General features: G+C 32.3%; 5 protein-coding genes across 6 annotated transcripts; 3 read left to right on the top strand and 2 right to left on the bottom strand.

Annotated features, from left to right (window-relative positions):
• Positions 1-99: 99 nt before the first annotated feature.
• On the top strand, positions 100-2,968 carry LOC108562503 (nose resistant to fluoxetine protein 6-like). 2 transcript variants are annotated; one of them, XM_017920866.1, is made up of 13 exons: positions 100-336; positions 393-571; positions 629-861; positions 916-992; positions 1,045-1,238; positions 1,296-1,456; positions 1,505-1,673; positions 1,845-2,029; positions 2,080-2,206; positions 2,254-2,443; positions 2,506-2,648; positions 2,704-2,812; positions 2,873-2,968. In XM_017920866.1, exons 1-13 carry the CDS (start codon positions 138-140, stop codon positions 2,962-2,964), a joined length of 2,058 nt encoding a protein of 685 aa, XP_017776355.1. In that variant the 5' UTR covers positions 100-137; the 3' UTR covers positions 2,965-2,968. The 2 variants fall into 2 exon arrangements, with proteins under 2 accessions (XP_017776355.1, XP_017776356.1); XM_017920867.1 differs by having other exon boundaries at positions 916-989.
• A 687-nt stretch (positions 2,969-3,655) lies between these two features.
• LOC108562512 (V-type proton ATPase catalytic subunit A) lies at positions 3,656-6,808 on the bottom strand. Its single transcript, XM_017920880.1, has 6 exons — positions 6,708-6,808; positions 5,892-5,987; positions 5,488-5,828; positions 5,135-5,424; positions 4,953-5,077; positions 3,656-4,893 (listed from the first exon to the last, which is right to left on the bottom strand). Exons 2-6 carry the CDS (start codon positions 5,962-5,964, stop codon positions 3,881-3,883), a joined length of 1,842 nt encoding a protein of 613 aa, XP_017776369.1. The 5' UTR covers positions 5,965-5,987; positions 6,708-6,808; the 3' UTR covers positions 3,656-3,880.
• A 410-nt stretch (positions 6,809-7,218) lies between these two features.
• Positions 7,219-8,138, top strand: LOC108562514 (charged multivesicular body protein 2a). The gene is made up of 2 exons (XM_017920882.1): positions 7,219-7,386; positions 7,442-8,138. Exons 1-2 carry the CDS (start codon positions 7,219-7,221, stop codon positions 7,946-7,948), a joined length of 675 nt encoding a protein of 224 aa, XP_017776371.1. The 3' UTR covers positions 7,949-8,138.
• Positions 8,139-8,144: 6 nt separating this feature from the next.
• LOC108562513 lies at positions 8,145-11,091 on the bottom strand. The gene is made up of 13 exons (XM_017920881.1): positions 10,841-11,091; positions 10,329-10,784; positions 10,196-10,275; positions 10,092-10,144; positions 9,812-10,041; positions 9,605-9,762; positions 9,365-9,551; positions 9,215-9,312; positions 8,888-9,078; positions 8,667-8,832; positions 8,515-8,609; positions 8,305-8,457; positions 8,145-8,256 (listed from the first exon to the last, which is right to left on the bottom strand). The coding sequence occupies exons 1-13, from the start codon at positions 10,982-10,984 to the stop codon at positions 8,168-8,170; spliced, it is 2,100 nt and encodes a 699-aa protein (XP_017776370.1). The 5' UTR covers positions 10,985-11,091; the 3' UTR covers positions 8,145-8,167.
• A 590-nt stretch (positions 11,092-11,681) lies between these two features.
• LOC108562502 (TNF receptor-associated factor 5) lies at positions 11,682-13,832 on the top strand. The gene is made up of 6 exons (XM_017920865.1): positions 11,682-11,973; positions 12,029-12,200; positions 12,265-13,008; positions 13,120-13,238; positions 13,301-13,453; positions 13,567-13,832. Exons 1-6 carry the CDS (start codon positions 11,902-11,904, stop codon positions 13,759-13,761), a joined length of 1,455 nt encoding a protein of 484 aa, XP_017776354.1. The 5' UTR covers positions 11,682-11,901; the 3' UTR covers positions 13,762-13,832.
• The last annotated feature ends 2,267 nt before the right edge of the window (positions 13,833-16,099 follow it).

Raw genomic sequence — 16,099 nt, forward strand, 5'->3', positions numbered from 1 at the left:
TTGTGCAATTATTTTTGCATTCTTATCAGACGCCTCCTCAATTATGAAACGTTTAAAACGAACTATTGTTTTTTTTTATTACGTAAATGTGGATGGCAAACACTACTCACTCACTAACACAATTTCCGTCGAACTAGATGCGTATAATGAACATACTAATACTTGCACTGATCTCTGCACACGGGGTGTATAGTTTTGATTTCCTCAATGTCGGCTCGTTAAGTGTCAAAAGGAAGCTGGAACATGTTTTAGAGGACAGCGAAGAAACTGCTTGCAAAAATGATTTGAGCAGTTTAATGCATGATTTCTACTCGAAGAAGACGTGGGCAATGAAAAGTAAGTGTATTTCGATTTATATAATAATTTAATTGTCTCATAATTTATTTTTCTAGTGATTGATGCTGCAGGTAAACCGAGTTCTGGTATAATGTTTGGTAATATAATGCAGTCCGGAAATTACGATGAGTGCATGTCTATAAATCATAATTTAATTAAGGGAAAATACTGCACTACAATCGTAAAGCCGATTGATGGTTTCGAAGACGTTACATTCTTGAAAAATGGCAATAGCGTATAAACTGTAGATTCTGTTACATTTCAAGTTTTGTTAATAATCGTTTGATTTCAGTACTTGAAAGCCTTAGGTGTTGACTTTGATAGGAAGAATGTCACAGAAGTTTTGGATAATATAAGATGGACTTGGGGATTCTGCATTCCACTTTCATGCAACCAATTTGATATTCAAAAGATTGTAAATAAAACCAGAGACTATTTGAATATTAAATTTAATTTCCAGTTTGATGACAAGTATTGTACAAGCTCTGAGAAAGATCCGCTTACTGCAAAAGCTATTTTTGGCATGTAATGTAATCTACAAATTTAATTGTAGTCATTTTAATTACAGGAACATTTCAGATTATTATTTTTGTTGATAGGTATAATCATTACAGCGAGCACAGTATATGATATAAGAGTATATAAAAAAACTGGTTGTAAGATTTTGAAGTATTAGAAATTAATTATTAATCTAATGCATTTTTTCAGGTGACAAAGCGGATATTTTAATTGCATTTTCCTTATACTCCAATGCGAAAAAGCTGTTCTCAACTCAAGTTTCTGCAGATAATTTAGGCGTTGTAAATGGTGTCCGTGCACTGAGTATGACTTGGGTCCTTTTAGGTCATACGTTTATGGTGAATTTGTTCTTTCCTAGCGTGAACAGTATTGAAATTTTTGATGTTAGTTACAATGTTCACAATTAAATATCAAAATACTAAAAACTATGTATTTTGTAGTGGAAAAATCATTTATATAATGTTTTTGTTCTCGCTGCTCCATTGGCTGTGGACACTTTCTTTGCGTTGAGTGGTTTTCTTGTCGTATACGTATATTTCAAAAGCATCTACAGCAACAGAAAAATTACTTGGTCCATGTTTTACATCCATCGTATTCTGAGGTAGATCAAACATATTTATAAAGTATATCGCTAATGCTCATTTTTCAGGCTAACTCCATCTTTAGCTATGATCATAGTATTTTATCTATGCATTCTAGAATTGTTAGGGGAAGGTCCTTATTGGTTTGCGATCAAGGAATTGTATGTAAGGAATTGTGAAAAACATTGGTGGAGCACATTAATTTACATCCAAAATTACTACAATTCATTAGGCACGGTAATAAATTTTATCATAATAATTTTTTATAATGTGCAATTTGTTATAAATTATAAGAAATTATAATTAATTGAAAAACCTTGGTAAAACAATTCATACGTAAAATTATTTTTGATTTTATATAATTAAACGTCTATTTACGTATAATATTGTTTGGACAATTTGTTTTAGTGCGTAAACCAAAGTTGGTATTTAGCTGTGGACACACAACTATATTTTATAGCTCCTGTAATTTTATACTATTTGAAGAAACATGCCATGAAAACATTAATTGCTATAGCCATCGTTTTCTCTATATCAGCCTTGACTGCATTCTCGGTATCATATAATAATTATGTAGGAGCAGCGCCTTTCGAGTAAGTAACAAATAAATATGGTAACAGGAAATATATCCATTACTTTCTAGAGCTGGAAGCAAATATTTTACATATTTATATCACCCAACGCATATCAGAATGACTGCTTGGCTTGTCGGAACGGTTTGGGGATACATACTCTTCAGAACTAAAGACGTGGATCTTAAAATAAAAAAGGTTGTATTTATCTGATAGTAAGACTCATTTATTAAGTTTCAAAACAGTTTTATATAGTCGTTATCTGGGCGGTGCACGTGATCTTGATGATTATAATTGCTTTAAGTCATGTTACTATGACAAGATACTCGAACCCTTATGACCCTTTGACAGCAGCATTTTTTAATTCTCTGGCTAGACCTACTTGGGCTTGGTGCATATGTTGGTTAATGTTTGCTTGTATCAAAGGATACGGAGGTAATTATTACTAATTATATAGAGAAAAATAATTAATACAAAAAATCGTATTGCGTTTTTAGGAATATTGAATGACATCCTTTCATGCAAATTATTTATGATAATTGCCAGATTGAATTATAGCATGTTTCTGGTGCATCTACCGATTATGCTCATTTTTATTTCACAGAAAAGGTCTTCGATTTATCTCTCTAATCTGTTCATTGTAACCATTGTAATATTTAATTGTTTAACGTTGTTTGATTATTGATTATTTTTAGTGTTTCGACTTTTGGGCTTATTTCACTATGACTATAGCCGTATCCATACCTTGGACATTGGCTTTCGAATCACCGATCATTGTGCTTGAAAGAGTATTATTTAGTAAAAGTGAGTTCTCAAGCTATGTTTAAGGAATCTTAATGCTCATTATGCTCATTTATGTTTTAGATAAGAAATCACAAGGTTTCCCGAAGAACGGAATAACGAATAACTTGACTATAGTTGATATAACAGATATTAAAAGTAAAAATATTTATTAACGCAGTCGATTCATAAATAATATTCGTTTAAAAATATTGTGCACTTTTACAATATTATTGTCAAAATTGATACACCATTACCATTACCATTAAAGAAAATGCTATGTTTATAAAATATAGTTTAAAGAAATCTAAAATAAATAAAAGAAATGTTTGAATATTCAAAATGCATTTACTACTATTAATGAAGTGCTTGAAATGTTGGCATTTAAAAGTAATAAATACCGAAAAATTGAAGAAACTAGCATAATTTTAAGGATTGGTAGTAAACAAATAACGAAGTTAATATAAATCTAATACTTTATAGAAGATCTAAAATGTAAATAGAATTAAAAAGTCAAAAAATTTTGCTGGACGATAATTTATTTATCCATTTACAACAGATAGTTCCAAGAAAAAAAAAACAACATTCACATTTTTTTATAGTTTTTTTTTTCTTAATTTACAACATCAAAATTGCACAAAATAATTTGCCCAATTTCCACGACTACACTTAATAATTATCTAGATATATACTACAATCGATAATTACATATACATTATATAACTTGATTTTCTTTTTTCCACGGAAACGAAGGAAAAAATAATAATTAAATTTAACAATTAATAAATCTGTACATAATAATCATGAATAAAAATGATTTTTTTTAGTTATAAAACTTACAAGTGTAGAATTATTTAAAAATGTATTGCGTCCCAATTAAAAAAAAATACAGGTTTCGTCAAGGAGCCTCGAAAATATTATACAATGTAATTAATACTCGGTGGAAAATCGGAAACGCAAATGGAATGAAAATTAAAATATTTTAGGGAACAATTTTAACCCTCACCAAGAGAAATGGATATCTACACTAGGCAAAAAACAGTATTATTGTACACTTGGAAAAGTAATAGTGAGTGTTTGAAATTATTTTACTTAATCTTCCAAATTCCTGAAGGCTTGCTGGATGTCCTCGTACAATTGCTCAAAGTCGGCCTTGATCTTGGCTTCGCCGTCCTTTACTGGGTCTTTGAATTTCATACTGCTCAATTGGTACAGAATGTTGCCCATGGAGTCCCTGATCACGTTCCATGTGATCTTGTTCTCGGACTGCGCGGTACTTTCGACGGCATGCCTGGACATATCGTACAATCCAATCATGTTTCTCAACATACCCACGGTCTTGTAGAATGGACAGAATCTGTCGTAAGATGAGTACGAGTTTTGTTGCAAGAAATCTTCCTTGAGCAGCTTAGCGACTTCAAGGGTGATCTTGTCGGTTTCGGCCAAGGAAGCCTTACCGACGAGCTGCACAATTTCGGACAAATCTTCCTCTTCCTGCAAGATTTCCTTGACTTTGGTACGGAGTGAGACGAATTCAGCAAAGTTCTTGTCGTAGAAATCATCCAAAGCCCTAGTGTATTTGGAGTAGGAGATGAGCCAATTGATGGAGGGGAAATGTTTGCGTTGGGCCAATTTCTTGTCCAAACCCCAGAACACCTGCACGATACCCAAGGTGGCGGAAGTGACGGGATCGGAGAAGTCACCACCAGGTGGAGATACGGCGCCGACGATGGATACGGAACCTTCTCTGTCTGGGTTACCCAAACACTTGACGCGACCAGCACGTTCGTAGAAGGAGGCCAAACGGGCTCCCAAGTACGCTGGGTAACCGGAATCGGCAGGCATCTCAGCCAAACGACCGGAGATTTCTCTCAAGGCTTCGGCCCAACGGGAGGTTGAATCAGCCATCATGGATACGTTGTAACCCATGTCACGGAAGTATTCAGACAAGGTGATACCAGTGTAGATGGATGCCTCACGAGCAGCGACAGGCATGTTGGAGGTGTTGGCTACCAAAGCGGTACGCTTCATAATAGATTCGGTCACTCCATCGATTTCAACGGTCAATTCGGGGAAATCACGCAATACTTCAGACATCTCGTTACCTGGAATGCAAAATCATATTTAAACACTATTCTTGATTGTTCTAAATTTGAAAAAATACCTCTTTCTCCGCAACCGACGTAGATGATAACATCGGAGTTGGAGTACTTGGAGAGAGATTGTGAAATGACAGTCTTTCCGCAACCGAAAGCTCCGGGAATTGCAGTGGTACCGCCCTGAACACATCTGGAAGGAAACAAAAAGTTTAATACTTGCTATGCTTTCAATAACACATCTACATACGGGAACAGAGAATCCAACACACGTTGTCCAGTAAGAAGTGGGTGGTTGGCTGGCAACTTTTCGCTAACTGGACGCGGTTGACGTACAGGCCAGACCTGCAACATGGTGAATTTCTGGCGTTCACCATCGAATTCGGTCTCCAAAACCACATCATCGACGGTGTAGTTGCCGGGCGAGGCAATGTAGGTTACAGTACCCTTAGCCTTGGGTGGCAAAATCATCTTGTGCTTAACCAAAGTGTTTTCATGGACGATACCATAAAGATCACCTCCAGTCAAATGAGAACCCATCTAATAAATAATAACATAAGAAATTATATAAAACTATAAAAGATCCGTATAACGAAAACCTACCTTGATGTTGTGTGGCATAAATTCCCATTGAGTGGTCTTGGACAAAGCTGGAACGTTCACGCCCTTGGGGATGTAAATACTTTGGGTCAAGTCGTTGATGTCCTTCAAAGGTCTTTGAATACCGTCAAAAATGGAGCCCAAGATACCAGGACCCAATTCAACGGACAGTGGTTTTCCGGTACGCAAAACGGGATCTCCTACAGTTACGCCAGAGGTTTCCTCGTATACTTGAATGGTGGCCATGTCACCCTCAAGACGGATAATTTCACCGACAAGTTCGTAGTAACCGACACGTACCAATTCGTACATAGCCGAACCGCTCATTTTTTCGGCAGTAACGACTGGAAGAAGTAAATTGATATTCAGGAATTTGTAAGTCAATTATTTTATTCATTTTTTCTTACCAGGTCCAGATACAGCGTATACATAGCCGTAGTTGGATTCCTTCTCTTCATCTCTAATTTTGGGGAGAGACATTTTGACTGAATGTTGCGTTTAACCTACATACGAAAAATCTAATTAGTTTTCTGAAAAACCTGCATTATAAAATATTGCATTATAAATATTATTATAAAATAAATTTATAATAAAATATGTGTTTATAATAGATGCAATAAAAGAAGACCATAAATATAAATTATTTAAATAATATAATTACTAGTTAAAACTAAAAAAAAATAGATTTATTCTATTTGATAGAAATCAATAAATGTTTTAAATTGCTGTCACGGGATGTTCCAAGGTTTAAAACAGTTGAAAAGGGTTGAAATCTGGCTAGGATTAGAGATGTTGCATGATCACGTGAAGAATATAGTTCGTGTCACAATATTAAACACATGATCTAGCGTTAGGGAAAATGTATTAAAGCTAATTGGAAATCATGTGCCGCTCCTCTATACTAAGGTCACGCGCTAATCAAAATGGAGACTACGCCTTAAAGCGCTTTCCAATTAGTGAAAAATATAATACCTTGCAGAATGATTACAGGATTTTCTTCAATATCAAAGGGCGTGGACCAGTATTGGCTTTTCAATAGTAGAAGGTATATTCGAAATGCAATATTGTATCAGAAATAAAGTAGGTCGAGACGAATACCGAAAGGTTGCCACGAAAATCAATAAAATATAGAAACTCCGAATTAATTGAAAGTAGTTTACTATTAGTTACAAGATGAGTATACTTGGTTCTTACGAATATGTAAAGGCAGATAAGAAACTTACTTGTTATTCTCACAATAACTCCACCAAACTGACCACAGTGATGTTCGCTCGAACTCCTCTCCTCGCACTGTAATACAGATCTTGTGATTCGAGTCAGCTGACACTGACAATAATTATTACCAACATAACAAGTACTAAAAATGGAGTATCTAATTAGTTATTTATTTATCACTGATAAATATACTATTATGCAACCAATGTTTTGTTAATTAATTTATATAATAATTATATAAATATATCTACTATATACCTATAAAATAATACATTAAAAAAGGGTATACATTTATTGAGTTTGCTAAGAAGTAATAATTTTGCTAAATAATTATTTGTTTATATACCAATTTTAATTGTTAACTATTTGAGTGTTGAGTAGGCAACTTTATATGCATCTTTGACTTTTCCAGAGAAATGTCATTATGACAGATGATTCATAATAGATCCATACAATCCATAACATCATAGTTTATTATTGTGTAGTTGAATATTAGAAACTGTTCAGTTTAAATAGAACATGGAGTGGTTATTTGGTAAAAAGTTATCCCCTGAGGAATTATTAAGGAAGAACCAAAGGTCTTTAAATAAAGCAATGAGGGATTTGGATAGAGAAAAGATGAAAATGGAACAACAAGAAAAGAAAATTATCATGGACATCAAAAAGTTGGCCAAAGAAGGTCAAATGGTAAATACCTCAAAATGATTATTGTACCAATACAATTCTTTCACATTTCTTTTAGGATGCTGTTAAAATTATGGCTAGGGATTTAGTGAGGACTCGCAGATATGAAAAGAAATTTATGCTGATGAAGGCAAATATTCAAGCAGTTTCATTAAAGATCCAAACTCTAAGATCACAAAATGCCATGGCACAGGCAATGAGAGGTGTCACAAAAGCAATGCAAAGTATGAACAGGCAATTGAACTTGCCACAAATTCAGAAGATTTTACAAGAATTCGAGAAGCAATCTGAAATCATGGATATGAAGGAAGAGATCATGAATGATGCCATTGATGATGCTATGGAAGATGACGCTGATGAGGAGGAAAGTGATGCTGTTGTTAATCAAGTTCTTGATGAATTGGGTCTTCAATTAGGAGATCAGTTGTCTGGTTTACCACAGACCAGTGGAAATTTACCAGCAACTGGACAGAAAGTGCCCCAGGCTCAACCAATTGCATCTGGAGGTATTTCAGATGCTGATGCAGATCTGCAGGCCAGATTGGATAATCTAAGAAGGGAATAATTGTGATGCACTTTATGTTGGCAAAAAGGAGACTGCTTACAAAGCTTATAGAGTGTTTTTAAGCTGAAGATGTTAATTTTTTATTTCTATATAAATATTTAACTACTGTTTGCTTAATTATAAAAACAAAAACGGATTACATGTAAAAGTATTTCTAGTTAAAATATATACACTAATTTTTAATAACAAATTCACGAACAATAGATGGCATTTTTACCTTTACCATAAATCTAGATTTTCTAATTGACTTTTATCTACTGGTGGTATTTCTTCGGTGGAAACGAAGCTAAGAGTTTGTAAACATTTATCTGAAAACAATCAACTATATTCATGTTATCTTAATTATGTTATATTACCATCAAAATCTCTAAACTTAATTTTTGTTTGTAATGTAATCAATCGGTCTTTAATCAATTTGTATTGAGCACAAATTTTCACGTCTCGTTCTATGAATTCGTACGATTTAAAATTTAACTCGTGCAGAATTTTCACACAGATTCTAACAAATTCTTAAATAAATGATTATTTTAATTAAATACATATTAATATTTCTACAAACAACATACCTTCTAATAGATCACCTTCACAGTTTTCATATATGTTGAATGCAAAATGTATGAGAACAATGCTCAATTTGTTCAGTTCAAAGAGGCAATTGTAACTGTAATTTAAATATATATATACAAAAAAGTTAACTACACAATAAAACACAACTTACTGTGTATTTTCTTGGTAATAAGTCCACGATGCATTTGAAGCCAGGATATTGGAAATAAACTTTAAAACATTTAGATGCTTCTCCAGGTTAATCTCAATATTCAAACAATCGTCGTGTGCCAACGTATCTTTATAGATTAGACTGAATACTTCTAAAATGCAGCTGTCTAAAAAAAATATTGAAATATTACTATAATTAAACTGCTTGTAATCAAATCTCACTATTCTGAAATAGTATAATTCCTCTATTCTTTTTGGTTATTAGATTATCCTGTGTTGGTTTCAAGCACAGGGACTCAACAAATTCTTTATGTAATGAAGCATCCTTGAGAACTCTTGACAAGTAAAACATTGTAACTGAATTGGGCCTGGCAAATACAATTTCCTTTGTCATGTTGCACATTTTTTCATTACTAAAAATGAAAAGAATATACGTATTTCTATATAGACATTAAATCATTAATGTAGATATGATAGTTGTTGATTTTCTTAGTTGCTGAAAACTCACACATATTTAAATGCTAATATGAACCATATTAAATTATTTACATTAAACTACAATAGTCAGGTCCTTCCAGCTTTTGACATAGTTTCTCCAATAGACAGCATACTCCAGCTAAGAAGCCACTATGTTCATTGGTTTTCCTCTGAAATATATTATATTAATATATTGCCTTCAGAACCTCTTTCAATACATACAATTTTGCCTATAATTTTTAACGATTCCAATATTACATTTAAAAAGCCATCATCGTCTGCATCATCGACTTCCATTGTTTGTTGTCTCGTTATAAGATTAGTTAAATCTGTGTTATATATTAAAATTTCGCTTAACAACGCTAACAATTGTCGACACCGAATGCCGCATTCTCCACCAAACCATTCGCTGCAAAAACAATGCTAATTATTGCTGTTGAGATTTTATTTGGCTGTTCAAACTTTGGATCTGTAATGCATGTATTCCCTTTTAACAAGTTATGTGTATCCATTAAATAGTACAAGTCCATTTTCCTAATGGTTTCACATTGTATGCACTTTTCAAACTGTACTAAATGATCTTGGAATTTAAGTAAGATTTCCAGTGTAAACTCATATAACTGAAATAGAATTTTTTTAAAAATTGTTTTTGTTTTTGAGTAAACATACCTTGATTATACATGGTTTTAATTTTTTGGATTTTAAGTCATCTGTGGTCGCATACAAAACCATACCGATATTATTAAAAATCTCTTCATATTTTTCAGCATGAATTGCTTTGCAGCTAAGCAGTGCATCATCTGTTACATTTGGATCTTTCAAAATACATGTGAATTCATATACATTTTTTGTAGGTATATTGCATATGCTACTTGATATAGTTTTTTGTAATGGATTTGCTGAAAAATGAAATAAGAAAAATAAACCAATTCCGATTAGATTAACTTACTTGTTATGGATATTGATTCAAGATTTAAGTCATTTACTGATTTTGATAGTAACCTTAAACAAATACTATAAGTATTTTGTAATTTATAGAACTATTTATTATACTTCTCTCGAGAATTTGCATCCATAGAGGATAATCTTGTCAGATTTTCTATTTTTCTTTTCACATTAAAAATTTCAAGGGTCTAAAAACATTATTATTAAATATTATCATGAAAAATAATAATTGCTAAGTAACCTTTAATTGTAATTCTTCTGTAACGCGTTTCAAGTCTACTTTAGATGAATTTAGTTTGTCTAACAATTCTTGCTCCTTCCTAGCATGATTTGTATTCAACAAATGAGTGGTTTGTTTTATTTGGTTTCTTAATATAGTTACTTCTCCTTCTTTTGACTCATACATTGCCTGCAATTCCTTAACTTTTTTATCCAAGACATTTGCATGGTTGCTCCTATAAAAGTTGCTTGTAGATGCAACGGCTGTGTCAATATGTATTTTTTTACTTGTGGAAGCAATAGCAGTATCATTATGTGTTTTTTTACTTGTTGATGCAGTAACAGTATCATTAAGAATTTTTGTTGATGATAGTTGTGAGTAAGGTCTTGCATCATTTGAAGTACCCTCCTTGATGTTTTGTGCAAAATCATCATATGTATTAGCAGTATTATTCAGTTGGCTCATGTTCTGTTTGTCCTAAGTGGAAACAGAAATGTTGGTATTACTATTCGAAGGCAATACATTATATTTACTTCATTTTCACAGATTTGTGTGGCTTGCAGAAAACAACCATCGATGTCATCAATGTCTGGATCAGACCCCCATAATTCTTCATAGCTTTCATCAACTTTTATTTTTTTCTCTGTGCTACCTTGGAAATTATTATAACGTTTCATTATTCATTCACAAAATGTGTACTAATCAATATAACTCTTTCACACTTTTCAAATAAACATAATCAATAATCTGCAATAATCCTTAGGAAGCTCTAGTGTTGCCAACATCAGCTAACATATTCTAAACACGAATAGCAAACCTTAGCATGTGAAATGAATTAATTACTAAATCTTAATACTCTGAAACGGGAATGATTAATTACTTTATTTCAGATTAATAAAACTTATATATTTTGATAAAAAGTATATAGATAAAAAAAATTTAAATGTTTTTCTGACTACATGTTTAATTTCATTAATATTCTTTAATATCTTAATATTAATTACAAATATTATTTATATATTTGTTTTATGTTGATTGTTATGTTATTTTCAAGTATCAGGAGATCAAAGTTTTCAAATTATTTGTAATTAGTTTATTGATTCTATTTAATCTCTATTTACTGTATAACTTCATATGAACGAAGATATCCACAGTATTAATTGTAGTGCTTTTTTTGTCTTGTATAAATCTTATATAATTAAAACTGGATCTTTTGAAAGTTAAGAAGTATTTAAATAAGTTTACTACAAATTGGCAACCAAACACGCACATTTCAAATGATAAAAATTGTACATAATATTTACTTTGAGGACACAAAAAAAAACTTATAATTCATTGGTTTTAACATATTCGTATCAATTAGATAACGAACTAGGCAGTGGCTCATCGAGCGCATGAAATTATGGCTTCATGTTTAGTGGAATAACATACGTGGCTAGTTAGTATAATATTTGTTTTTCTTATCGGACCAATAAAAAATATGTCGACGTTATCGCGTTATACAGATTGTTATTCAACAAAATAGAATAGAAACCAACACTGACAGCAGCAGGTCATTTGTATATACGTGCTATACTCGAAAAAATAAATAAAAATGAATGCAACGAACGGAAGCAGATTTCGTTGTTATTTTTGCAACAAGGAAATAGAAAAGGAGACCGAACAGGTAGATTCGTTAATAGTTGTATAAATTAACCTTACCATGTGGGTAATGTTTAAAGGGCCACATGACCACCTGCGGTTCCGTTTTGGAACCTTGCCCGAAGAAATGCGGTTCCTACGTGCCAAGAAATATGAAGAACAAACACGCAAAAGTGTGTCAAAATCGAAGATCTTTGGGTGAGCAAGATCTCTATGGTACGGCCGGAAGTAGATGCAGAACTTCAAAACTAGGTAAAGTAGCTTAACTTAAGAATTATAAATTTAATTTTTCTATTTATTAATTTTTTAATGATAGATAATCAAAATATCTACGAATCGCTGCGTCCTATGCCCGCAGCATATAGCAACAACAGTCACTTGGAACGCACCATTAACGACCTGAGTTCGAAGATAAACAGTTTATTGACCAACCAATTGGATTCAACCAGGATACATCAGCAGACGAATTTGAAAGTGAAAAATGATTTGGAAAAGTTGGCAAGTCAAAATCAATCGATGCAAGAATTTCGATCAACTGTTCAAAATCAAATGGACTCGCTCAGGAAGGAATTGAAAACGTTTGATAAGCTTAAAAGAGACAACGAGATCACAATCCACAATATACAAGAGTCTATCAAGGAGATCCAACTTTTGTCGCAAGGCTTGACATCCAGCAAAGTTGCATTGAAAGAGGAGCAGATATTTAACAGAGAAAATTTCCATGAAATCGCATTGAATTTGCAGGAAATCAAAGACAAGACAATTGAAGAAAACGCGGTGGTCGCTGCATTGTGGAACGACCAAAAGCAGCAGATCGAAAGGATCGCGAGTGAAAATGATGAGTTCGAAAAAACTTTTTCAGAATTAAATAACAAAATCAGTTCGCTCGGCTTCGATATTAGAGCTGCAGGTGAGCTGTCTACAGAGTGCGTGGAAAAGTTAAAGCAGCAGCAAAAGGAGATCGACGAATTGAGAAATAACTTGGCGCAAACCAAATTAGACGTCGAATTAGCTGAAGATTCGGTGAGCAGTATGCAGGGATTAATTTCAACAACGCCAGGTAAATAAAAAAAAAACATTTAAATAATAATATTTATTGCAACAAACATAATAAAGTTATAACACTGTAGGGTTACTGTCCTATTTCCTATTAATAATTTAATTATTTTAGGTAGAATTATTTGGAAAATTAGTGATTTTTTGATGAAGCTGGAGAGTGCCAAAAAACAAGAAAGAGTGCCCTTGAAGGGTCCCGTTTTTTACAGCGGAGATTACGGATATCGTCTTCGAGTAATTTAGCTAATATTAAGAGTGATTATACAAGTAGTTAAAACGTGTTTTGTAATTTGTAGCTTTTGGTGTTTTTAAACGGGCTTAGGAAGTGGAAGGGCAGATACTTATTGGCGTGTATACAAGTTATGAAGGGAGATTACGATGATTTGTTAAAGTGGCCGTGCAAGATTGAGGCTAATGTAGTTTTAAAAGATTGCGAAATGCAGGAAAGTGTAAGTACGATAGATAACTTAATACACTACATAGGTGTAAGATTAGATTAACTGATTTATATATATATATTAAAAAATTAAGTAGATCACGTTAACATCTTAATGTGTTTTAGGGCAAAGATTATTATAGATACATAACAGCTAAAGGGGAGTGCCCGAACGACGATCTCGAGGACCCCAACGAATCTTCGACGCAGTACATCTTCATACCTCACAGCACTCTAACGAGGAGCAACTATTTGAAAAACGATTCAATATATTTGGAAATCAAAATAGCAGGAAAAGCTAAAAACGAGACGCACGTCTAACAATAAGTTTATTTTAAGTAATTTATTAATGCATTTTGTACGACAAGTTTAATAAAGCAGCTGGCGAACAACACTCGTTTCCTCTCAATAAATAAAAGTCTACCTGCAGAATATTATGACTGATATTGAAAATGAAACTCGTTTTGACCATAATCAAAACAGAAGTAAAAAAAAGAACCGGTGTGGTCTTCTGCTTCAGGGTATGCACAGAATGGCCATGTGTAGCGTAGTGGACTCTGGCGTAGTAGAAACGCTGCTTCTTTTTAAAGAATTAAAAGTCTGTGAAGGCAAATAAGAATGAGGTGAATAGCCTCTCTCTCGGTACAGCATCCCGCGTCTCGCGACTCTCGACTTCAATCTGCTCTCGCGGCAATCTCAACTTTGCCACCTGAAATTTCTAAGATTCAATGACCCAATCTCAAATTCCCTACAATCATTTTTCAAACTGGACATCGCATAAACAACGCTCGACGACGACTTTCCTCTCGATTTCAGAGGTACAAATGAACCATCGAGAGTATACCAAAAGCCAAAAGCCGGCGAGAATTACTCAAGAAAAACGAGGCTAAGGTTTCGGGGCCACCTGTGATATAATTCGCCGAAAGGAAATTACATAAAGGATTAATTAATGTTAGTTAATTAATTCACGAAGGTTTTGTTTTGCTGCCGCAATTCTTTGTATAATGCATACTTAAAAACATTTCATTTAAAGAGAAATTAAAAGCAATTCTTCTATTTTCTTTTAATCAACAAAAAAATATAGTATTTTAATTGAATTTGAAAAAAAAACCCGCATGTATTATTAGAGAAGTTAACTGTTAAATGAAAAGAATGTTTTACTACGTTACCTACTACTTTTTTTTTGTAAAAAATAATTACAACGAAGAAAACAAGTCATTTGGCCTTTTAAATTTCTGATTTAACACGATTATCGTTGCTGTTTTTTTTTATTTAAATAATTGTTTTCCTTATAAAATGTAGGTAAACCGTTAGACTGTAATTGAAGTGAAATAAAGCTTGTTTGTTCCAATTCTTGTTTTTAATAGGTAGTAATGAATGAGGTGAAAACGAAAATAGAGGTTTAGAGGAGAAATATATCAAGAGCAGGTGACAGACGGTGGTGGAAACGTCAGTTGGCCGATTGGCGGAGTCCTTGAAGCACGTCTTCGTTTCTGCGTTGAAATTCTTCCGTCAATTGTAGAATTGAAATGCTTTCAACCATGAGATAAAGGAAAAGTATAAATGATTTACTTGTGGTTTCGATGCACACCTTATGATAATAATGCGACTGTAAAAACAAAACAAAAAATATTGAATACGTGCATACTACAGATTGACAGCGAAAAAAATTAATAAACTAATTAATTGCATTATGTATTTATAGTATTTAGTCTTGATAAAAAAATAGCAATATTATTTCTTTGATATTGAGATGACCTTGTCGTTTATAGCATTATTTATATAAGGAAATTTGATTTCAGATATAAAAATCAATTATTTAATAACTTGTAGTCAAGAAATACACTAAAATAGTATACAAAAATATATTTTTAGTGATGAATCAATTTATTTATATTAAAATCAATATTTGTTCAGATTCAATTTTTTGTAATTATCAAAATATCCCATGTTTATATAAAGTGATAAGTATTATGATTGATCAAGTTTTATTAGCAATAATCTTTATCAATAAGATATAGCTGATGTTCCGGTATCATTACTTAATTAAACTTATTAATCTGATAAAAAATCAATATCTATTTTATTAATTTCCAATGTAGATTTATTTATGATTACTCATAGTTAATAAAGAAATCTTATGTCACAGGATGCACAATAACATTTAATATTCTCATAACCTGTCTTACAAAAGTATTCGATTCTTTTAATAAATAAATCAGTTTTTATGTTATGATAATTTTAAATAAACAAATGTTACGTAAGTAAATTAATAATTATATATTAATATTTGATTACTAACATTTATTATTATTTATTGATTACATACAGAAAACAATTTAATTATAAATGCGCTTTTTAATTAAGTAATTTGTCATAGTCCTAAAATATATAAGAATTACTCGTACAATATGTAAAAATATATGCTCTATGCCAGCGTTTCTCAACCTATGTGTCGCGTTAATAATTTAATGAGTCACAAAATGACAGCTGTCACCTTGCGTCAAAACGTTAAAAAATTTATTCTACACTCCAAGAACAAACAAACATCCTGAGGAAAAAATATTCAAAATCTTATTTCATTCTTTTCGATTTCAGAATATGAACATAACTGTAGTATTTTTTGTGTTAAGAATTTGTGTGTTTGTCTCAGAAACTA

Source organism: Nicrophorus vespilloides, unplaced genomic scaffold, assembly GCF_001412225.1.
Source record: "Nicrophorus vespilloides isolate i.1.1-1 unplaced genomic scaffold, Nicve_v1.0, whole genome shotgun sequence".
Classification (NCBI taxonomy): Eukaryota; Metazoa; Arthropoda; class Insecta; order Coleoptera; family Silphidae; genus Nicrophorus; species Nicrophorus vespilloides.